The sequence below is a fragment of the Pongo abelii genome, chromosome 8, assembly GCF_028885655.2.
Source record: "Pongo abelii isolate AG06213 chromosome 8, NHGRI_mPonAbe1-v2.0_pri, whole genome shotgun sequence".
NCBI lineage: Eukaryota > Metazoa > Chordata > Mammalia > Primates > Hominidae > Pongo > Pongo abelii.
Window position 1 is genome coordinate 95,542,990 of NC_071993.2, and position 25,292 is coordinate 95,568,281.

The following is a 25,292-nucleotide window of genomic DNA, read 5'->3' on the forward strand; positions in this document are numbered from 1 at the left end:
TTGCCTCATCTTCTCAAATGAGTTACAATCACGCACATCCCTACACACTGCATGGTTGGCACTAGTTCCTTAATACAGGTTACTTTGTTTGATCCTCATGAAGGATCAAATGGGGAAGGGAGATACTATTGTCTCTGATTGTCCATTAAGATCTTGAGTATGTTCTACTTCCCTGTTTGACACACTGGTTTGAAAATGTTGCTAAGTCTTCCCAACAATGACAGACACTCAGTGGAAACATGAAGGATTCCGTCAAACTGGTTATTTTGCATCATGTAGACCACTATTTCCCAACCTACAAGTGCATCATGGCATTTGGTGTGTCAGGGACACGCCTTGGGTGTGTGTCTCAGTCTAAAGCTTCCTCGTTTTCACAAGCTTCCTGTTTCTCATCTCTCTAGCTTCTAACTGTCACTGTAATCATCTCTTATTCTTCAGCCTGATGTCAAAAGCAAAAGTTCAGAAGTTCCTCATCAATAAGGAGTCCTTGTGAGCAGGTGAAGCTCATCTAACTAGGTAAGATGAAGATCTATCATAACCAGGAGGCAGGTTGGAAGGTGCCAGTTGCACCGGCAGTCAGGTGCAAGAGCTCTGCAGTGGTGAGGCTGCCTGAGTGTCCATCCTAGATCTGTCACCTCTTGGCTCTGTGACCTCGAGCAGGTCTTAAATCTCTCTAAGCCTTTGTTTTTTTTTTTTTTTTCATTGATAAAATGAGATAATAATAGCACCAAAATTATGGAGATTTTGGGAGCTTAAATAACATATGCAAACTATTAAGAGTAATGCCTGCCATAAGGGCACTCAGTAACTTATTATTAGTTTCATACAATTTGAAAAGTTTCATAACATTTGCAGATATAAGATGATCTTCAACCAGATAGCTAATGTATGCAAAGCTATTTAGCTTCAGAAGTAAACTGCATTTCTAGAAGTTAAATATTACTTTGTTATAGTGAATTATCCCTAATATTTATCTCTTGCTCATTTTTATAAGAAAAATAGTGAAAGCATTTATTAAGAACTTACACTGCACTAAGTGTTATATATGACTTAATCCTCACTATGACCCTATGAGATAGGTTACATTATCGTCCTAATTTTACTAACAAGGAAACAAAGAGACAAAGCTATTAAAACACTTGCCTGAGGTTCGACATCTTCTTCTGTGGTGAGGCTGGACTTCAAATTTAGACCATTTGACTGCAACACTTATATGATGAGCATGCTGTTTAGTGTTACAGTGTTGGTCTACCTTTGAACAGACATACTTTTAAACCATGGCAAGGAAGTGAGACTGCACATTGAAATATGCAAAATTTGCCTTTGGGTGCCACTAGAGAAATAGTCACATCACCAGAAACTAATCATAAGCTTTTTTTTTGGTTAAAGTTTTATTTATCCATTTTTCTTGTTTACTTTGTGGGATACTGGGCTTACTTAGGGGATACCTCCGCTTTTCATTTGGCCATAGTATGAAAACCTGTCCTCTGAATCTTTAGATATTTTGGCAAATTGTAGGCAAACAAAGACTTAAAGCAATTCATCCTTGATTAAAATAAGACCAAAAATGCCTCCATACTTGATTAAATTTATTTCATTTTAGGAACCGGATTATAATCAAGACAACTTCCACATGAAAAAATAGATTAATAGTGCTCCAAGTTAGTTCACTGTATTTATTCCTTTTTATACATTATCTGCCTTTGGTGTTATTCAAGTTTTCATTAATCATTAATAATTTCACTAATCATTTTATTTCATTAATCAATATTGATAGATAAAATTAATCTGTGAATATTAAATGTTTTATGCCAGGCGTTTCTATGATGTGGCTGCTTTTAACAACAACTTGTTTGATCTGTGGAACTTTAAATGCTGGTGGATTTCTTGATTTGGAAAATGAAGTGAATCCTGAGGTGTGGATGAATACTGTAAGTCATGGAAAACTGTGAAGAACATCAAATAAAGCAGGACTAATGGATTATGAGGTTACAAAAGGTCCTGTTGTAACAGAAAATCTCTGATAAAACACACAAAATGTAGATGGTTTTTAACCTCTGCAAGAGTCAAGCTAGTTAGATCTTTGGCTGAAAAACGAATACTGTCCAGTAATGAAAACCAAAATTGTGCTATTGTGCTATCTATCTATCTATCTATCTATCTATCTATCTATCTATAGATAGATAGAACCTCCTCTTTTGAATTTATGTTTTAAGAATATAAAGCTATTTGTTGATATACATGATTGCCTTCTATTGATCTATAGTTCTATTACTTTTAAACCAAGAGGGGTCTCAAAAGACAATTGACTTGATAATATAGCTTTGTCAGAAAGAATGTGTCAACGCTAAATTTTCCCCCAACCCGCCAAAATATTAGCCAATAGTAGATATTTTTGAACATTCTACTTATTTTGTATTAGACTTTATTTATTAATTTTACAGTTACCTGGTGCTACAAATTTCAGATAATACACCCTAATAAGCACACCGCAGATGGTTTGTTTTAATTCCTTTTTATATCCTTTGGAGAAGTTCCACTAACAACTGTATTTTTACTGGGCAGAGTGAAATCATCATCTACAATGGCTATCCCAGTGAAGAGTATGAAGTCACCACTGAAGATGGGTACATACTCCTTGTCAACAGAATTCCTTATGGGCGAAGACATGCTAGGAGCACAGGTACAAGATATGTCTCTCCTGAAAAGGGGACTGCATTGACCTCCTGCTTCTCAGGAGGAATTTAATGCTAGATATGCATCAACAGAGTTTATCAAAATTGGTTTGAATTATTGGATTAGTCTTTAAATAGTTAACAGGGAGGCTTACTCTTTTCCTGATAATTCTCTGAAGACAGACAAGAACCTAAAAATACAAATAGCAAGACTGATCTTGCTAACTGCAACCAGACGTACATGTTAGGGTGTAAACAGAAAGGCGGAGCCTACATTTTGTCACCTCATTACTGATTTATCATGTGGAAAATTGCTTTGTCCCAGGAAAATGGATCTCCTCATTGTCAGAAGGAGATTTTCTGGGTTGTATGAAATTGACTCTGGAGCACCCAAGAAGAGCCTCTCCTGCCCCTACCAAAATAAAGGGGCCTCCCTCTGCAGGATAAAAAAACAATCTAGTTAAATGACAACAGCATTTCTGAAAAGTTTTCCAGGACTGAAAACCTTAACATCCACATACACTTTGATCTAAGGGACAGACGGTTCATAGAATGAAAGAGTATGGTGTCAATAAGGCTTGAATTCTAGAATGAGGAGCCAGCCATGCCATAGCAGGGGAATGATACTCCTTAAAAGGGAAAATTTAACTGCAAATCCTCTGAAGTAGAAATGATAAGAATAACCAAAATATCTGCAATGGTTCGATAGCAAATAATTTATTGGCAGCTGCTTACCATGTTCATTTTGCATCTTTTCTCCCACCACACACATTAAGGAGCAGCTGAGGTCATGTTTGGACATTCTCTCCCTCTTATATCTCCAGTTTCAGAATGAAAAATGAGAGTGAGATATGAGTAGTTTTACTAGTTAAAATATGAAACACCCAGTTAAATTTGAAGGTCAGATAAACAACAAATAATTTTTTATAAGTCTCATTTTAAGATATACTAAGAAGTCATTATTTATTCACTATTATCACCATTTATAAAATTTTGTAGAGCATCCTGGATCTTTTTGCTTACTTTTGTTTTTATTTTTTGCTAAATCTGGCAATCCCAGGCACATGTGTGAAGGAGCTGTGAAATATAAAAGGAGAAAACTTTTATGGGAAAGGTTTTGCTTAAGGAGAGATAATTTTGGAAAGATTTAGAAATAAAGACCATTCATCAGATGTAATGTTCTAAATACTTTAAATCAGTTAAACCTCTCATCAACAATATGAGATGGGTACCACTAATAGTCACCATTTCACAAATGATGAAATTAAGGCACAACCGGTTATGTTAAGAGGCCTAAAGTCCACAAATAGCAAGCTGACAGACCAGAATTTAAGCCCAGGCATGCTGGCTCCAGAGCCTGTGCTCTTAGTCATTAAATTATAGTGCCTTATTTGACCTTCCGCCCTGGTTCTCTGCATCTCCCTGAATGCTCTCTCTCCCTCAGAAATCTGGAAGTTGGCAGAGGGACACTGAGCTGAGTATATACTATTGTAGTTTTTAAATGCTCTCCACTGGGCAGAGGATGGGGATTTGAATAGAAATTTGGTGAGGAACTCATCAGTGTCCATTTACACTCACCTCTTCTTCCTGCCTGGAAGAGCTATAGGACTTGAGTAAGCATGATAAATTTCATGTCTTTGTAAACCACACCCAGGAAATTTGTATATACGAATACATAGAGCAGAGTAGTTACCAAGACAGACTTTGACATAAAAAGAACTGGGTTTGAGTCCCTGCTCTGGCCTTTTTATCTGGGTGGCCCTCTGGGAAAGTTACTTAACTACATAAAGGTTTGTTTCCACATCTACAAAATGAGGGTTCTCAAAATAGCAGCTAGTTTATAGAGTTGTTGCAAGAATTTAGTAAGCTAATACATATAAATAGGTCAACGTAGCACCAGGTACAAAATATGTGCTCAAGAAATTGAAGTTACCTGATTATAATGCTCTATATTATTGACAAGGGAAAAGTGAAAACAGTTTTTGTTTTACCATGTGTGTATGTGTGTGTGTTTCTGTGATATTTCTGACATGCTCTGTTTACCATAAATTACTCTCACTCTTTCTCTCTCTCTCTCTTTCTCCCTCTCTCATCTTACCCTTCCCCCCGCCCAGGTCCCCGGCCAGTTGTGTATATGCAGCATGCCTTGTTTGCAGACAATGCTTACTGGCTTGAGAATTATGCCAACGGAAGCCTTGGATTCCTTCTAGCAGATGCAGGTTATGATGTATGGATGGGAAACAGTCGGGGAAACACTTGGTCAAGAAGACACAAAACACTCTCTGAGACAGATGAGAAATTCTGGGCCTTTAGGTAAATATTAGCTAAGAAAACTCAAGGGGGAAATTGGAGGCAATTAAAAAAAATAATGTGGACGCTATTAATGATAATCTTTGATGCTTGAAGTCATATAGCTCCTTGTAGTTTCTGTTAAGATCTCAAAGGAGGGAAACAGCAAGAAGCTCTGATTTTCACTGATTCTCCCACAGGTAAAGTATGGCATTTCAACAAGATCACTGTTACATCCAATTCCATCAATTCTATGCATTAAAAGTATGTCCACAGAGACAGCTCAGGAAATTATCATGAGCAATGTGCACATTCCTTCAGCCAATGTTTACTGAGTGGCTACTGTATGCGCTGTTCTAGGCCCCGAACATTCAAACAGGGAACAGACAAACTCTCTGACCTCAAAAAGCTTATGTTCATTTTAGTGATAATTTTACAAGTCATTTCTCCTGGATGGCCAATCAACTGTGTAAAGATGATTTGGACCAGGACCTTATTGATTTAGAGAAACTGTGATTGAGATTACACATAGTACCATTTTCAGGAAAACTCCAATATTAGATTTTTAAAACCTTGTTAATGGGCAATGAAGAAGAATCTTTTTGATATCTTAATTGTTTCTTTTAATGGAAGAGTTTTCAGCTGTCACCAGAGGACAGGCTGATGCCTGCAATAGACTTTCTTTCTTCAGGCCTAAGCTCCCTGTTGGTTTGTAAACCTGCTGCTAGAACAGAGTGTGTATTCCTATTACATTAATAAAATATTCAGTACCCACTGAAAGTTTGAGAATAGTGGAGGAATAGAATAGAATGTTATGGTCAGAGTTCTTGGGCAGGGGCAAGCATCAGGAAATATTGAATCACTAGTCTTTAAGAGGTGTCACAATTCTTCTACTCTTGGAAGTCCCAATCTATAGATTTCCTCACATGTTCTTTTAATAAACAGGCTTCTAACTTATGGAATACCTGATTTGACTAAATGTCATATAGGCCCTTTTGTTCCTCCTGTCTGAAGAACAAAATACTGGTACTACGGAATGTTGGTATATATTAAATATATATCTATATATCCACATGGACAGGAATACTACTACTAACAACATCTTACTGAGTGCCCACTGGCAGCCAGAGTCGTTTCTTTCATACTATTAAACCCCGTTAGCAGCCCTATAAACCAGGCACTACCCTGTTTATTTCCCAAATGAGAAAACATAGGCTCAGAGCATTTCAGTAACTTCTCAAGAGTTGCAAAGGTCATAAACGGTAGAATCATGATTTACAAAACCCCTGTTTCCAACGATGGGTATTAAATGGCCCTAAGAATTGTGAAGCCTCATGTGGGAGTCAGAAGTAGAAGCACACAAGCCAGATGGGGAAAGGGAGGGCAAAGAAAAGCAAGAGAAGGGAAGGAAGAGGAGGAATCATAAGGTTGACCTTCAAACATCTTTTGTAACAAGTTTTGAAAGTGTTCCTCTTTGTTTTTTTTTTAAATCCTCAGTTTATTGTACAAACAATAATGAATAATTGGTTTACTATAAAGATAGAAGAAAGATAGTTCCTGTGCCCTTGCCAAGGGTTATTTTGAACAATGATACCTTTGCAACTGACCTGAAACCTTATTCCTGTTTTAATCCCTGGGGTTTAAAGGGATTACATTAACATTAAAGAACTGGGGTTCCAGGGATTTCACTTTGGGGAGCACTGGGTTACACCTTCCAAGTTTACCTTCTTACAATTGAGGGTGCAGCCTGATCATCTTTTTTTTTTATCTGAATATTTCTTTTTTTTAATTATTATTATACCTTAAGTTTTAGGGTACATGTGCACAATGTGCAGGTTAGTTACATATGTATACATGTGCCATGCTGGTGTGCTGCACCCATTAACTCGCCGTTTAGAAAGTGTTCCTCTTATAAGGAAGTAAAATGTACATATGCAGAAAAACAAAAAGCTACAATAGCCTACATGTAATTGGATAAATAATGAAATACACATTGAATCTAAGTAAACAGCATAGAATCTGTGTGTAAAAAAGAAGTGAGCAAGTGCTCTGAGTTTTAAACTTAAACTTGCAAGTATTTATAAAATCCCCTGTTTTATTTTGCAGTTTTGATGAAATGGCCAAATATGATCTCCCAGGAGTAATAGACTTCATTGTAAATAAAACTGGTCAGGAGAAATTATATTTCATTGGACATTCACTTGGCACTACAATAGGTATGTTTATGAGGGTCACTGTTAGGTGTGCTTTTGAGGGTCAGTTTTCTCAGAGTCTTACAGGAGTTCACCTTTATGTTGGAATAAAACAACTGTTACTTATAGTGCCCTCAATTCCCTGTCCTCTGCTGGGAATAACCCTAGTACTCTAAGTACCTGTGAGCCTGCAGTGCACAGACTATATGTAGGGCAAACCTTTCCTGGGTCTCTGGTCACAGCAGCATATTGACTATGGTGATGCAATTTCCCAGGAATAACATGTGTTCCAAATTCAAAGAAATAATTCTGCAGAGTAAGTTTCTAGATTCCCTCTGAGCTGAAAAAGTAAAATTTAATGCCATGGAATATGGCTGAAACATAATAAATGTGCATCAATCATCTTTTTCTCACAACCCAAATGGGATTTTTAAAAAATAAAAGGGAAGGGCTTATACTTATATTTAAACAAATTGAAAAGACATGGCTATATTTGTTTGTGGGTTGGAACACAAAAGCTTACTATAATAAATCAATTGAGCTTATCTATTCGGTGTGTGATTTAGTATTTATGAGATAGCAAGTAAATGTAAGCACTATGTAGAAATTTCTAAAGTTTTTTAAGCTGACAATTTACTTCTTAATTTACTTACTTTACTTAATTTACTTTACAATTTACTTTCCAGATATTTTGGAAAGAAATCAATAATCTAGTTCCAAGTAAAAGTTGAAAGGAACCCATACTAATAAAAGCTTTGAATTTGTCATTGAACTTCCACTAAAGTTTCCAATTTTAAGAGAATAAATCACGTGAAAATGCAATATTTTAGTTTAGGGAAATATTTTCATTATCACCACTATCATCAGTAACAAACATATATTAATTAGTACTTTAGATTGATAGGCATTTTCCAAGCTCAGAACAGGCAGTTAGCATCAGACAGCGTATACTAAAAAAGTATCAAAGAACTCATAGGAGATCAAAAATGCCACCAATAGGCAAATTATAGTATCTAACACTTATCGAGCATTCGTTATGTGTAGGGTCTTGTGTTCAGGACCTTTCCCACAGTATCTCCCTCTGATCTTCAAAACAACCCACATGTTATTATCCCCATCTCATAGAAGACGAAACACAAGTTCAGAACACAGATTCAAACCAGATGTATCTGATTTCACCAATGGGGTAAGGGAGAAATGGTGTAGAGAAGGAATGACTTTAGTTGGTTTTGGAAAGTGGGTAGGACTTAGATATGCTCTTATACTTGATCTGCAAAAAAAAAAAAAAACAAAAAAAAAAACAAAAAAAAAACCATGGAGAATTTGATTATCTGTGCTCTGTGTTGCATTTAGGGCATAAATATTTTTAGTGACTGTTGTTTGCATTTTGGACAGAGCAATTTCTGTTATGTAAGGAGCACCCACTCTTTGTAGGACATTTAGGTCCCAGCTCATTAAACAGGGCTCTGCAGTCAGCGTGACCCTCAAAAATCTCACCTCCACACATTTCCAAACACCATCTGGGGAAATACTATTCCTGATTCAGTCTTTTTATCAATTGTTCAGTCAATTATTTCAGTTCTTCTTTTTCTGGCCAAGACAGTTTCAATGTTTCAACAAGTGTTTCAGTACACACACACACACACACACATGCCAGTGGAGGTCCAGGAAGGGACCTCTGGAAACCAAATTATACGGATATTCTCCCTAGCCTACCCAGTGTTGTGCTGATCTCCATCCTCACAGATATAAAAAGGGGTGCAATGCTACCGCTGAAAGAGCAAAGCAAATGGAGATGCCTGGTCCTTACTGGGCCATCATGGACACTAGGGAAAGCCCCTTTCTTTTTGGAAACAGGGAAGAGTCTAGAGGGTTGAAAAACACCCAGCAAGGCACGGGGAGCAGTGAAATTTCATTCTATAGTGAGAAAGAAAACCTGTTAGAATAACTGGGTGATGCTGCAGAAAGAAATCAATTCACCTCCTGTGACTGATTATTTGCTTCTGGAAGCTCTGTGATTCATTCTGGCATCTAAGAGTTAGGGTTGAAATGAGAATGTTGCCAGCATTTACCCCATGCTTGGGAAGTGAGGTCGCCTTCAGTTCACACAGCAGTAGCTACTCCGGCAGCTTAACCATCACCTTTCCCCTGCCAGCTACTCCATTTCCCCCAATCAAGTCAAACTGTCCATAAATAGAATAAAATAAAATTGGAGACTTGAGAGCAGAGAAGACTGAAGGCAGATTATCTTTATAGAATAACTCAGAAGACTTCTAATTCATCCCCAATATGATCACGATAGAAGGAAAAAAGACTAAGCAGAGCCCCACTTTTGTTAGAAACATTGCGTAAGTATTTATTTTTACAAGATTGTCTTGTCTCCTGTTCTCTCAGGGTTTGTAGCCTTTTCTACCATGCCTGAACTGGCACAAAGAATCAAAATGAATTTTGCCTTGGGTCCTACGATCTCATTCAAATATCCCACGGGCATTTTTACCAGGTTTTTTCTACTTCCAAATTCCATAATCAAGGTAGGCTCCTTTCAACAACATGTACATGAGGATCTCATTTTGGATCATAAATCCTTATTATTTTCAAATCTACTGTAAAGTAAAAGTAGGAAATTTAGATAAAATCTACAGAACTTAGACTCTGTGGGTATGTGCTTGTGTATGTGTGTCCCCGCATGTGCGCATGTCTGTGCCATAGTATCTGCAGGTTCTGTAATACAATTTACTACACAAGGTCATCAGCAGAGCTGAGTATATGTCAGAATTTCTAGCTGAGCTGAGTGCTATATGACAACAAGGATTTTTCTTGTTTTCCCAAGTTTTTTTTGTTCCATTTAGTCAGGAAGGTCAATGAATTCACATTGCCCAAATGAAAGACACTTCAAGTTACCCATAATCACTGATGTGTCCAATTCTGACATTAGAAAAACCTGATTAATATATTCCTTCCAATATAGAAACTTGCCCTAATTACTAAAGCTAAGATTCCAAAGCCTAAATGTATTACAGCTCAAGCATTAATTCAAATATTTATTGGTTATTTTTCAAGAGTTGAAAAAGTCATTTGGTTGCCAATTGTGGATTTGGAATTTAATCTATTAAAGGGTTGTTTTGCTTTTTTTTTTTTCTGTTTGCTTTTGTTTCTCTACAAAGGTCATTGCCAGAATGAACATAGATAGCATTTAATCAAATTCAAGAGTGGCCTTTGAATTTGGGATGACGGATAAAATGGATTTGGGCCAAAATTGAAGTCAAAGAGACGAGTTAGAATATCAAAATAATTCATATATAAGAAAATGAGACATTGGTTTGGGGTAGAGTGGTAGGAATGGAAAAAAATTATTTGTGAGCTAACACAAGGAAGAATTTCCATAGGGCCTAATGATTGGTCTGATAATAGTTTTATTGTATTGTTTACTGAGAGCACAAATGATGTAACTTCCTTATTCAAGAGCTTTTCTAGTTTATTTCAAAATGTGTTTACATCAGTTAGGTTTTAATGTTTTCTATATTTGGGCAGCATGAGCAAACTAATTTGTTAAATTAAATTCAGAGAGAGATACATCTATCTGTAAATACATATATGTGTTGTATGTGTTGCTCTTCCTACATAGGTCAGCTATAAGGCAAATAATGTTCCTGGGTTATCTCAGTTTCACATTTCCCGCTGTCAATATTCCTGCTACTTGTAAGTCCCATATCCTGCTCTTTTCTTCCATCAGTTTCCCCCAGAAGCTCCAAGACCCCACCAGGAATCCCCATTCAAGTTTACTTTCCCAAGTCCTGGAATTTTCAATTGTGCTGCCTTTGTGACATTATCATATCTTTTCTGTTCAGTGGTTCCTTCTCTTTGGCTCGCCATTCTCTACTTTTCAGCCTGAGAGCTGGCTAATCTGGGACAGTACTCGAATGCAGTGTGCACATGGGTAACATGGAAAACCCCGATTTTCCCTTATATTCAAGGTATTATTTGACCTTAAGAAAAACTGTTTCACATTTCGTACCAATTAATGAGAAAAAAATATTGGCAAGCACTGACTGGGCAGAATACAGGGAAGCTTCACTATGGAGAAGTGAATTTGGGATTGAGGGCCTTTATTGCAATATCCTTGTAAATAATATTTGATACTCTTCCTCATCTGGAGATACATTCCTAAGTAACTTTTCCTGAATAATTTGGTCTCCTTGACTAAATCAGTAAGTACAAATAGATCCCCAAGCATGGCTCTTTCCTAGAATGAAGGAAATGTCAAGAAGTCTGAAGATGATTCTTGAATTTTGGTTTTTTGCTATTGCTATTTGGGCTTGTTATCCTTGTTGTTGCTATTGAATTGAGCTCCTTATATATTCTGGTTACTAATCCCCTGTAATATGGATAGTCTGCAAATATTTTATCTCATTCAAAGATAATTATTATTTACTTTCATAGGCTGTTTTTGGTACAAAAGGTTTCTTTTTAGAAGATAAGAAAACGAAGATAGCTTCTACCAAAATCTGCAACAATAAGATACTCTGGTTGATATGTAGCGAATTTATGTCCTTATGGGCTGGATCCAACAAGAAAAATATGAATCAGGTTTGTATGATAATTATAGGGCCATTTGATACCTTAAGAAATTCCAGCTTTCCTTTGACTCATTTTGATATATCTATTTCCTGTATAAATTCATATGGTATTCCAAACCCTTAAAGACAGATTTTTTTTTGCTTTTAAAAATGGTTATGGGTATATAATAGTTGCACATATTTATGAGATACATATATTTTGATATAAGCACACAATGTGTAATGACCAAATCAGGGTAATTGGGATATCCATCACCTCAAGCATTTATCATTTCTTTTTTTTAGAGACATTCTAATTTGACTCTTCTAGTTATTTTGAAATATACAATGAATTATTGTTAACTATAGTCATCCTATTGTGCATGCTAGACTTTATTCCTTCTAACGGTATTTTGGTATCCATTAACCAATGCCTCTTTATCCTTCCCCTAGCCCTACTACCTTTCCCAGCCTCTGGTAACCATCATTCTTCTCACTATCTCTATAAGGTCAGTTTTTTTTTAAACTCCCCTGTATGAGTGAGAACATGCAGTATTTGTCTTTTTGTGCCTGGCTTATTTCACTTAATGTAATGTTCTCCAGTTTCATTCACATCATTGCAAATGACATGATTTCATTCTTCTTATGGCTGAATAGTATTCCACTGTCTATATGTACCACATTTTGTTTATCCACTCATCTGTTGATAGACACTTAGGTTGATTTCATATCTTGGTCATTGTGAATAGTGCTATACTAAACATGGGGGTGCAGATGTCTCTTCCATGGATTGATTTCCATTTTTTTTAAATATAGACCTAGCACTGCAATTGCTGGATCATATGGTAGTTCTACTTTTAGTTTTTTGAGGATCCCTCATACTCTTTCCCATAGTGCCTGTACTAATTTACATTCCTACCAACAGTCTGTGCAAGGGTTCTATTTTCTCCATATTCTTGTCAGCATCCATTATTGCCTATCTTTTTGATAAAAGCTATTTTAACTGGAGTGAGACAGTATTTCATTGTAGTTTTGGTTTGCATTTCTCTAATGATTAGTAATGTTGAACATGTTTTTAATGTACCTCTTGGCTATTTGTATGTCTTCTTTTGAGAAATGTCTACTCAGATCTTTTGCCCATTTTTAAATTGGATTTTTTTTTTGCAGTTGAGTTATTTGACCTCTTTATATATTCTGGTTACTAATCCCTTGTCAGATGGGTAGTTTACAAATATTTTCTCTCATGCAACAGGTTGTTACTTCACTTTGTTGATGGTTTCCTTTGCTTTGCAGAAGCTTTTTAGCTTGATGTAATCTAATTTGTTCATCTTTGCTTTGGTTGCCTGTGCATTTGAGGGCTTACCTCAAATTGGCCCAGACCAATGTCCCGGAGTGCTTCTGCAATGTTTGTTTTTTAGTAGTTTCATAATTTCAGGTCTTAAATTTGTCTTTAATCCATTTTTATTTTGTTTTTGTATCTAGCAAGAGATAGAGATCTAATTTCATTCTTCTGCATATGGATATCTAGTTTTCCCAGCATCATTTCTTGTGGAAATTGTCTTTTGCCCAATGTATGTTCTTGATGCCTTTGTTGAAAATTAGTTGACTATAAGTGTGTGGATTTATTTCTGGGTTCTTTATTCTGTTCCATTGGTCTATGTGTCTGTTTTTATGCCAGTATCATGCTGTTTTGGTTATTACAGGTTTGTAGTATAATTTGAAGTCAGGTCATGTGATGCCTCCAGCTTTGTTCTTTTTACACAGAATCTTATATTTAGAAAAACCTAAAGACTCCAACAAAAAACCTGCTAGAACTGATAAACAAATTCATTAAATTTGCAGGATACAAAATCAACATACAAAATTCAGCAGTATTTCAATATGCCAGAGCAAATAGTCTTAAAAAAAAGAAAGAAAAATAAAAAACAAGAAATAATCCCATTTATAATAGCTACAAATAAAATAAAACACCTAGGAATAAACCATACCAAAGAAGTGAAAGATTTCTACGATGAAAACTATAAAACACTGATGAAAGAAATTGAAAATGACATTAAAAAATGGAAAGGTATTCCACGTTCATGGATTGCAAGAATCAATATTGTTAAAATGTCCATATGATCCAAAACAATCTACAGATTCAATGCAATCCCTATCAAAATACCAATGACATTCTTCATTGAAATAAAAAAAAGCCTAAAATTTAAGTGGAACCATGAAGGTAGATGTCTGCTACACATAGAAGATTAAGTACTCAACAAACCTTGAATGTGAAGACTGGGGAAGTGAATAGGCAGCTTCATTCTTCTATTCCCTGGCGAAATTTAGGAGAATGGATGTTTTATAATGGGTAGCAGTTTCTTACATGCTCTCAATCAGCCATAACTTACTACAGTCAATTTGAATTCATTGGATTTGAATATATCGGATTAAAAATAAAATCCTAAAAAGGAGAGAAGCACATATAAACCTGCATCTTATTTCACATGTTCCTTTCTTTGTGGGTGACTTTTGTTTTGAAATAGAACCTGCAAAATAACAGGACAGGGTGGAAGGGAGATGGGATCCCCTCTTTATGAAGAAGCAGCAGTCCTATTTTATCATCTCTTCATTTTCTGTTATTGAGAATTCAGGAAGGAGGAGGAGGAAGAGTTCACATCCGCAGACTGGTGTGGTTGAACAGTTGTCTCTACCATATTCCAAATAGCAGCCAATGAGGCTGTTACAGTGAAGCCAGTCCCAAGATAATTGTTCTGTACCCCTATTCTCTAAGACACTAAATTGTGCTAGACTGAAACCCATAAGGAACCATTGTTCAAAGTTGGCTTGTTCAAAAGTAAAGATTTTTAATAGTTTCTTCTAATTAGATTATTTTCTAAGACATAGAATTATGATTACTATTTTATCTCTATAATTTTCATCTCTATAATGTTTACAAATACTGAAATAACCTTTGGAAAAAATTGGCTTTTAGTTTTACTTTTGCAATATTTTATTTTATCCCCATAAAAGCCTAGGAAATTGGTACTATGACTTTTAGTATGTTCATTTAATAGATGAAAAAACAGAAACTCAAAGATGTTAAATATGGTGGCCAAGTTCACAAAGCTGATCATTAACAACAACAGGGCCTGAACTCCTGATTTTCTGATTTAATCTGTGACAGTGCACCTGGCTGCACATGCACTCATCACCCCCACACTTGCACATAGAACCTTTCCTAGTTGGCTTTGCTCCATGATGACCATTACTGTTCCTTCTACTTTAAAATAAGCAAATTATCCTACAGATTCAGAGCTGGTGCAGGTGTGCTGTCAAGCAGCCCATTCCATTAGTCAGCTTGTGGTTCACTCACATTCAAGTATTGACATAAATGGTATATTTATCTAGATAATTCTACCTTGTTATTTTCAAAGCCCCAGTCTTGTTCGCTAATTCTGTGCATCATTTTTCTCTGATTCTGAAAGGCAAAATTTTGTTGGGCAATTGCTGTAATATGAGTTTTATCTCCTTTAGAGTCGAATGGATGTGTATATGTCACATGCTCCCACTGGTTCATCAATACAGAACATTCTGCATATAAAACAGGTAGAGTCTTAGTCATGGAAAACCATTCCAATCCTTATTTTCAATATATTTAAAAAGACAGAATTGACCCTGTTAACAGGCCTACCCTAAGAATCTTAAGAGCTTGCTTCCAGTTTATCCTTTCTGCCTTCTGTATGCCTTGATTTCCCTGGAATTTAAGAGAAAGGATGTTATGGTACAGACCAAGTAGATGACATAAATGAACACCATCTTAAATCAGAGTTTTAAAAATAGGCCCTGAACTGAAGCAAGAGGTAAACTAGGGAAGCCTCAGGAGAAATGAGACTTCTCCAGAGAGAAGTAGCTGGGATTTAACTTCTTTCTAATGAGGCTTGGTTTTCCATGAACTTTTCCTTTAAACCAAGGGGGGTATTGCTCGTCTTTCTGTTGAGCCCCATTTGTCATAACTGTAAAATGGGTATTTACATCCTTCTGGTCTAGGAGCCCTATTTTCTTCCTACCATACAGTATTTTTCTAAAATTTGCTGTTAGCTTTCATGATTCTTACCCTATTCTTTTTCTAAAAAACATTTGTTTCAGCTTTACCATTCTGATGAATTCAGAGCTTATGACTGGGGAAATGAAGCTGATAATATGAAACATTACAATCAGGTGAGCTACTTACAGTAACCCCAGCGTGCTGATTTTGATAAATTATAATAAAAAATTATTTGAGGATGGAAAGACTCCTACCTGTCATTTGGTGGCATTTATACTGATAGAACTTTTTTTTTTAAAAGTTTAACTTTAATTTAAATTTATTTCAGAAAATTTATAAATTAAAGAAGCATATACAAAGGAACTTAGATAATGTGTAATCCTTCCACCCAGAGATAACCAGATGTACTAACATTTTGGTGTATTTATTCCAATTTTCTCAGTATTCTATTGCTTTTATACAACTTTTAATCTTTATATTTTACTTAAGCTATAGTAAGAGATAACTAATATAACTGAGGGATTTTTAAATGTATTTTTAATGGCTACATAATAGAAATTGTTTCATAAAAATCTTTACAGCATAAATGAATATACACTTTTTAATACCAACAGAAAAATTAGAATTCCACATGAAAGTTGAATAAATATTAACCAACATTGAAGACTTGGGTCATAAGGCATCTTTCTCCATATAGCTTTATGACATAAAAATCTGTAGCCTTGTTTAGCACTGTACTTTTAATCAATCCTGTCACCACCTTTCTGTTCTCATAGCCAGGGTCTTGGCTTATAAGTATGAACTAAGCAAATTAAATTAAATTGTTTTAAGTATTTTCCCAGTCTATCATATTTTAAGCTATTTACTGGTGCAACTATAGATCGATTATTAATAAGTTGTTTCTGAGGATCAAAACAATCAAACTAATCAATTTCTTAGTAATTAATTGGCCTGTTAGAGGAATAATTCTACTAATCCTTAAAACCACTACAAGAGATAGACCATGTATATTTTATTTATTTTTAAAAATAAGTTTAAGATGTGATTTACATACAATAACATTACTAATTTTGTGTGTCCCATTTAAAGAGTTTTGACAAATATATTTATTTGTGTAACCACACCACAATCTAAATATATGACGTTTCTATCACCCCTAAAAGTTTTTTTCCTGCTCCTGAGACTATTTATAGACACAAATGCATGTATTTGCAAATGCTTAGAAAAGGTCTAGGAAAAAAAAACAGTAAATGTTAAAGTGGTTATCTTCAGAGAGAAGAAAGAAGAAAAGAAGTGGATGGACATGAAACAGTAAGGGACTCTCATTTTGGACTTTACATATGTCTGTTTTCTTCCATTGTTTTTAATAAACATGCTATATTTATAAATTGTTTACATTTACAAGAAAATGAAACAAAATAAACACACACACTCAAGATCATTATGGTCAAGTACTAAAGTATGTGAGAGTGTTAATGTCCTTAGAATTTGTCTGTGGTTAGCTGGTCCTACTCTGCTCCAAGCCAGTCCTATTTTGTGAATTAATCTCATTTGATGCCAATTTTTATTACATTCTCTCCAAAAAACTAGTCTCAACAGTTTGCCCTCTCCTCAAGTTCACAACATTATCTCTGCTATATCTATATTTTATTGAGTATAAGAGAATTAACCCATGTAAGCTCCATGAGGGTAGGGATTTCTCATCATTTTGTTCACCAGTGTTTTCTCATCTGGAAGAATACATGACAATTACTGGGCTCCCAATATCTATGTGTTGCATTAATGAAATTTCTTAACTTTTATCTACCTCAAAATGTCTCTATCTTCTTGATTCTTTCCTTCCTTTCTCTATCAGAAAATGATGGTCCTCTTATTTTCCAAGTTATTCCAGTCCTGTGCCCTTGATCTCATCTCTTCTCACTTCCCCTTCCTTCCTGACTCCATTCTCCTGTCCCTTATGAAAAACAAGCAAGACCATCAATTCTATCCAGTTATCATTACATCACTCTGTTCTTATCAACATATTTTTAGTATTGAAGAGGGCTTCTTCCACTTACTCCTGAACCTTGTACAATGTAGTTTAGGTCTTCATCTTTTTTCATAGCTACCCTATTTAAAGTCACCCGTGGCTTTTAATTGCCAAATTCAATGGCCTATCTTCACCTTTTGAAATGTGTTATGTTCATTACCACAGTCTCCTTGCAACTCAGTCCCCTGACTTGGACTTCCATAACACAATGATTTCTGATTTTCCTTCTGTTTGTGATTGTTCCCTTTGTCCCAGGCAGTGGCTAGTCCTCCTTCACCACTCTGAAATCATTAGCATTCCCCAAGGATTCTTCAAAACTCTCTTTCTTCCTTGGAGAAGTCAGCATAGCTTTAATTTGGACCATTTCTATGGCTCATCTAGATTTTTTCAGGACTTGCCTTCAACCTATTCTTTCTTTAGGTGATTCCATTAACTGTTGCCCATACGGTAGTCTGAAGACAGACCTCTGAGAAATGATTCTTGTCTCCAAAACTTCCGCAATATGTCCAAATTTCCTAGCCTGACATTCAGACCTTGATTATCTGCCTCCAAGTTTATATCCTATCATATTCCTTTATATATTCTGTTCTCCAGGTACATTGGGAAGCTTGCCATTCCTGATCATAGCCTACAAACTCTTCCTGCCTCCCACTCACCTCATCTCTGCTGTCAAAATGCAACCTTCCCTCAAGAGTCATTTCACAGGACCCCTCTTTCTATGAAGCCCTCAGGTGGAAATAACTTTCTGTCTTTATTTCCATTTTATTTTGGGAGTGTTTATGGCATTTAACATACCTTACTTTGTATACAAATATTTGCCTTGCTCTCTCTTTTGCAAATTTCTTGAAGGTAGAGACCATTGTATGTTTTCTTCATATGTTGCTGGTGCCTAACAGAACTATGGCCATCGTCCACATTCATTTAGCAGCCCTTGTAGTTATTGCTTTGAGGAGCTTCCTCTCACGAATGCCCTTGCTTTCTCTCCCACAGAGTCATCCCCCTGTATATGACCTGACTGCCATGAAAGTGCCTACTGCTATTTGGGCTGGTGGACATGATATCCTCGTAACACCCCAGGATGTGGCCAGGATACTCCCTCAAATCAAGAGTCTTCATTACTTTAAGCTATTGCCAGATTGGAACCACTTTGATTTTGTCTGGGGCCTCGATGCCCCTCAACGGATGTACAGTGAAATCATAGCTTTAATGAAGGCATATTCCTAAATGCAATGCATTTACTTTTCAGTTAAAAGTTGCTTCCAAGCTCATAAGGGACTTTAGAAAAAATAGTAACCAACAATGAGGTTGTCCCCCAGCACCCTGGGGGAGATGCACAATGGAGTCTGTTTTCCAAGTTAATTGTGTTAGTGTTATTTATGTTTAGAGACATCTTTGCATGGGACCATCTACAGGTCCTTATAAACAATGAGGTAGATTAGGCAAAAAGATAAACAAGTTGCTACTCTATCTGGTATTTAAGTCTAATTAAATTGTAATTTTTAGGGCATACCATCAAGTATAGAAATGTCTCAAGCTTCAAAGGAACACTGAAATTCCTTTAAGGTCCTATATGGAAACCTCTGTGTCATTTTATTTCTATGGATTGCTAGGGCAATGGACAGAGTGTGGGATTAGGAGGAGGGCCTGTAACTTCTTTATAAAAGTTTCTTAGCTATCCTGAATATGTATAGACATTTTTACTTTTTTAGGTATTTTCAACATCAGAAATTCAAAAAAGTCCCCAAAGATTCTTCCAGAGAAGCCCTCTTTTCTTATAATCTTATCCCTGGCTATCTGCGGAAACGGAATCTTGAACCCATAATAGGATACATGCATAAAATCTTCCTTATTAAAGCAGAAATAAATTGTACAGCATCAATATCATTTTATAATCATAGGGAGGCTTCTTTGTTTAGCATGTAATGCCCCCTTTACAAGCTTTTTGTTCTTTGAGGGGTTTGAACATTCCATGAAAAACTGACAGATAGGAAACTGACAATAAAAGATTAAGCTAAAGATGGAAGCAGAAAGTACTAGGCTAGATAGTCTCTAAACATTAAGTATTTTCTTCCTCCATCTTAAAAGCAATGAGAAGCCACCAAAATATTTTACCTAATGGAAACCTGATCGCCATATTCTTGTAACGATCACTTTGGCTGCTACATAGAAAATGGATTAGAAGATGCCAACAGAAGATTCTGAGCAAGTTTGTAAATCTGATCAAGCGTTCTGATGCAGGCCGATATCCTTCTGTGCTAAGAGAGATGATCCTTGGAAAATCCAGAGCCAGCTCCATAATACTTTCCTGCTTTGCTGGCAAATCCACAAGCTGCTGGCCCCTGGAGCCATTCTCCTCTCAAAACTAGCATTCATCAATTTAATGTATATGTATTGATGGGGAATAATGGTCACTATGAAAACCATGTGATAATATGGAAAAATACCCATGATATAATGTTATGTGAAGAGAAGAAAATGAAACTGGTAGAACTATGTGATTGCAAATATATACAAATATTAAAACAATTATATGACTTTATAAAATATTTGTATATAATGAAAACTGAAGCAATATAAAAAATAAAATTAGTTGTGTCAGGGTAGTAACATGATGAGTGATTTATAGTTTTTAATTTTTAATATAGTAATGACATAATATTACAACTTGTCTAAATCTTACAAACTTAATATTCAGTAAAGGAAGATAAACATAAAAGAATACGTAATTTATTATACTTTTTTATGTAGGCTAATTGATGGTTCTAAAAGCCTTAAAAAGCTTACTTTTAAGAGGAGAATCATGCCTTGGAGGGCTCTAGGGTCCAGAAAAATGTCATAATACTAGAGCTAGGTGCAGTCAGATTAATTGTAATACATTTCATTATTTTGTCTGGAATACCAAGATGACTTCCAAGCAGGAATGGAGTCTAGCAACACTTTACTGATGGGGAACTTGGCCACAGACTTGTAATACAAATTTTTGGATATGTTGACAATGTTTCTCCTTATTTTTCTTACTTATACAAAGCAAGAAATTTGGCTCACAACCTTGAAACAGACTTACCAGGTTCCTCTAGTTTCCCAAGCCTCAATATCCCATTGCTATTTTTAATAAAACAAGGTAAATAATAACATGAATGTTATTCAATACAAATTGATGTCAAATGTAAATTCTGACTCAGAACATTGGTGAATTTCTTTCAAACGGTATAATCAATCAGTTTCAGAGAGGCGAAGTCTTGCTCAAGTGACGGCCTTTTTGAGACTCATTAACCAAAGAACAAGGCACGTGTTTCACCATCAGGGCTTTGTTCAACTTTGATCACCTCTGCATTCTCCTCTCATAGGAAGGTTACCCACGTTTTCCAAGGTCTGGCCACAATACCACCATTTCTGAAACGTTTTGCCTGAACTATATGCCCTAGAATTACTGTTCCCTCTTCTAAATCACTTTTTTTTTTTTTTTTTTTTTGAGACAGGGTTTCACTCTTGTTGCCCAGGTTGGAGTGCGATGGTGCGATCTCAGTTCACTGCAACCTCTGCCTCCTAGGTTCAAGCAATTCCCCTGCCTCAGCCTCCCGAGTAGCTGGGATTACAGGTGCCCATCACATGCCCAGCTAATTTTTTGTATTTTTAGTAGAGATAGGGTTTCACTGTGTTGGCCAGGCTGATCTCGAACACCTGACCTTAGGCCATCCACCCACCTCGGCCTTTCAAAGTGCTGGGACTACAGGCATGAGCCACCGCGCCCGCCTTAAATCACTTTTTATTATGCTTCTGAATTATCTTTTTGGAGAGTTCTGTGTAAGTCTACTGCCCTAATAAATATTAAGTAGCTTGAAAACAGAAGCATTTAAGATGTAGAACTCTCCATTACCACACTAAATTCACTTTTGCTATTCCTTTATGGTCAACCACCACTACCACTATGACCAGCTCTCCTTGAACTTGATCCCTGACAACTTATCTGTTCTCCATTGCTATAATGTCTTATAAATAAAATCATGGAGTATGTGGCCTTGATATTGGCTTTTTTTTACTCAGCATGATGTCCTTGAGATCTATCCAAGTTTTTGCATATATCAAGTTTGTTCCTCCTTATTGCTGAATAGCATTGCATGGTATACATGCACCACAGTCTGTTTAACCATTCACTCACTGAAAAACGCGTGGGTTATTTCCAAGTTTTGGCTTTATCTTTTTGGTGTTTCACTGCTTAATGGCATGTCTTGAAAATTTAAAAAAAAACACTCAGTTCAGATTCATTAATTTGACTTAATTGCAAGTCCCACCCAAAGCTAAATTTTCTGTGCTAATACCTTCTGTAATCTGTACACTGCCTCAAGGGAAAATGTTACTCAAGTCAGAATTCCCATTGACTTGACTACACAATCCTTGATTCATATTTTAATTTGGCATTTAGAAATTGCAAAACAGTGACGTGGTTCTCATTACATTTTAGAGTTCTAATGTGATTTAAGAAGTGCTTTGGAGTAGGCTGAAAACAGATTGCTAGTATTTATACCTTGATTGACTATGAAGTCCTTCCTCCAGCCATTGTCAAGATGTGACATGTCTTTAGCTCTGTCAAAACCTCCATCAGCATCATCATATCTCCCACAGAGCCAAACCAAATAAAAATAATCACAGTAATAATAGTGTGCAATCATTAAAAATCTATGTGAAGCATTAATATAAAACACCAACAATTTTTAGTATATAGATATAAAAAGGTAAATTCTATAAAAACAGTATGCTTTCTATGGAATGCACCTTCAAGAAAGTTTCATCATTCTCCTCCATTCTATTTCCTATAAGATTGTCCATAAATTCCATTTATGGAGGAATTCTGGAATCAAACCTTTCTTCTTTTTGTACCTTCTACACATATTTGCCATTTTAGTTTGTGTGTGAATTTCTTTCCTTATCAAAGCAGTCAACTTAGCTAAGAAAGATTATTTATTTGGGATATGATGTGGTCTTAATAAGCTTAATCAAAATAAGCACTTTTATGGTATTTGATAGCACAACAGGGTGACTATAGTCAATAACTGAATTGTACATTTAAAAATAACTAAGAGTATAATTGGATGGTTTGTAACACAAAGGATAAATGCTTGAGGTGATGAGTACCCTATTTACCCTGATGTGATTATATATTGTATGACTGTATCAAAGTATCTCATATATCCCATAAATATATACACCCACTATGTACCCCCACAAAAATAAATTAAAAACAAAATAAGCACTTACAAATACCTTCCACATCCTGCCACTCTACCCCTACCTCAAAGAAAAGATTCCCAAGGAAACTCTAGGTAATGAAAACCTGGTCCTAGAGTCTATGAAATTATGACTTCAACAGTGTGTGGTTCAAAGAGTTCTGAACATTCAAAACAGAAGCAAACAAATCAGTATTGGGGTGAAGCCAAGGGAAAATTACTGACCAGATACTCCACAAGACTTGTCAGGTGTACATGGAACCTGAGAATGTTTAATGTTATAATGAAATACATACTCATATTACAAAGTTACACATGTATTTTAATAATTATAAAATGCAAATATCATTAAGTATAGTGTGATAGTAGCTTCAAGTGTATTTTTTGGCATTAGCATAATACATATGTGTATTTCCATAGTTATTTATATTTATCTAATTTTAACTTTGTTTTCCACTTTTTTGATATACCTGTTAGCCATTTGATATGTTTCAAGTAATTTTTTTCAGGAAGAAATATGTTTTAATATTGTTTACACCCTTGAGTGTCTGAGAAGGTTTTTTGTTGCCTTAACACAAAAGGTTAAAACATCTTTCTACCACAAAATTCTGTAGACATTTTTCTATTTTCTTCTGGAGTTCAGCATTACAACAGAAGTGTGTAAAGTCACCTTTGTTTTTATCTATCTGTAGGTAACGTGTTGTGGTTTTTTAGAAAATAATTAACTTTCTGCTTATATACTTGTTTTATATTATCATGGTTTTGTTTTCATCTCTGTAATGAAACGAACTTAGCAAGCATATTTTTGCAAATTACCCCCTTTGATTTTAATTTTGCAATGAACTCTTTCAATCTGCACTTACATGTTTCTTTAACCCAAGTTTTCTTCTATCACGACTTCGAATATTGATGTCAACTCCTTTTAGTCCTTTGTTTTAATCTAGTCAATAATCTGTTACCTGTGTGTTTCTTCAATGTCTACCATCTTCTCTGTCAAAGATTATTTTTATTTCTTTGTCTTTTTCTCTGACCTGTGGGCTTGGTAATCAAGTTTTTCTCAGGATCACTAACGTACTTCTATGCAATTCTGTGCTTTACAGTGTCCAGTGTGTTTAATTATTTTTAGTTTTCTTTCAGTTTTTCTTTATCTTGTCCATCTTTCTTTATCCATCAAACTCTGGCATTTTTATTATGAACAATTGCAGACCTGCAAAACCATATAAAATACACTACACTGAACATCTGTATTTACTACCAGGGTTTGGAAATTAAACATTACAAATGAAGTTTGTCTCATTGCATCAATTTTGGTATGTTTTTCCAGGATATTGTTGGTTTCGCCTAAATTTATGTATCTTTCTATGTATGTATATTAATATATGTATTAAATTATACATATCTATGCGTATATTTCTGGATAGGTGTATGTAAAATATTACATATGAAAGCCACCTTTTTAACCTTTTTTCTTTTTATTTCATACCATATTCTTTTTATTTCAGTATATTCTTTTTTTTATATTTTATTCTGAGTTTTTTAAGAAAAAAATCTTAGCATTAGCTTTTCTAAAAAATGAAAGTACTCCCCAAAGAAGATGCAATATTTTTATCAGCTGCAATTCACATGTGGCCAGGCTTTAGTGGTAACCACATCCTTCCTGAGTGACCTTTGGAGATCATCCACCATCTCACCATACGCTGGTAACCATATTTCTCAGCTTACTTCAGGTGTTTTCTTCCCTTTCCAGAATGGGAAACTTGTGATTGGGAGTCAGGTATCTTAATTTCTAAAAGCAAGGATCTATATCTGTTTAGTTCATTTGATTTTTGGAGGTTTCCTTTGTTTTACCTTGAGCAAGTCACATTTTCTGGGCCTCATTGTCTTCCACCATAAAACAAAATAATTTGATTAGATGATTTTTTTCTGTTATCTGCAAATAAGCACCTTATTATCAAATAGTTCAGCATCAGAACAAGATTCCTAATTCCAAAGGAGTTTTATTTACATAATATTATATTGCGAGATACATATTAGAATAATCTGACACTATGTTCCATTCCAGTTTCTCTTTTGCAATTGAGTGACTTGTTTTGATCTAAAATGTATAAATTCTCATGCCTGTAATTCCAGCACTTTAGGAGGCCAAGGCAGGTGGATCATTTGAGGTCAGGAGTTCAAGACCACCCTGGCCAACATGATGAAATCCCACTTCTACTAAAAATACAAAAATTAGCCAGGCATGGTGGTGCATGCCTGTAATCCCAGATACTTAGGAGGCTACAGCAGGAGAATTGCTTGA

General features: G+C 35.5%; 1 protein-coding gene across 1 annotated transcript; it reads left to right on the plus strand.

Moving 5' to 3' along the window:
* The first annotated feature begins 431 nt into the window (after positions 1 to 431).
* Positions 432 to 20,297, plus strand: LIPN (lipase family member N). The gene is made up of 10 exons (XM_024254059.3): positions 432 to 516; positions 1,816 to 1,931; positions 2,566 to 2,683; positions 4,790 to 4,988; positions 7,071 to 7,180; positions 9,551 to 9,687; positions 11,597 to 11,743; positions 15,229 to 15,300; positions 15,841 to 15,912; positions 18,759 to 20,297. The coding sequence occupies exons 2-10, from the start codon at positions 1,824 to 1,826 to the stop codon at positions 18,990 to 18,992; spliced, it is 1,197 nt and encodes a 398-aa protein (XP_024109827.1). The 5' UTR covers positions 432 to 516; positions 1,816 to 1,823; the 3' UTR covers positions 18,993 to 20,297.
* The last annotated feature ends 4,995 nt before the right edge of the window (positions 20,298 to 25,292 follow it).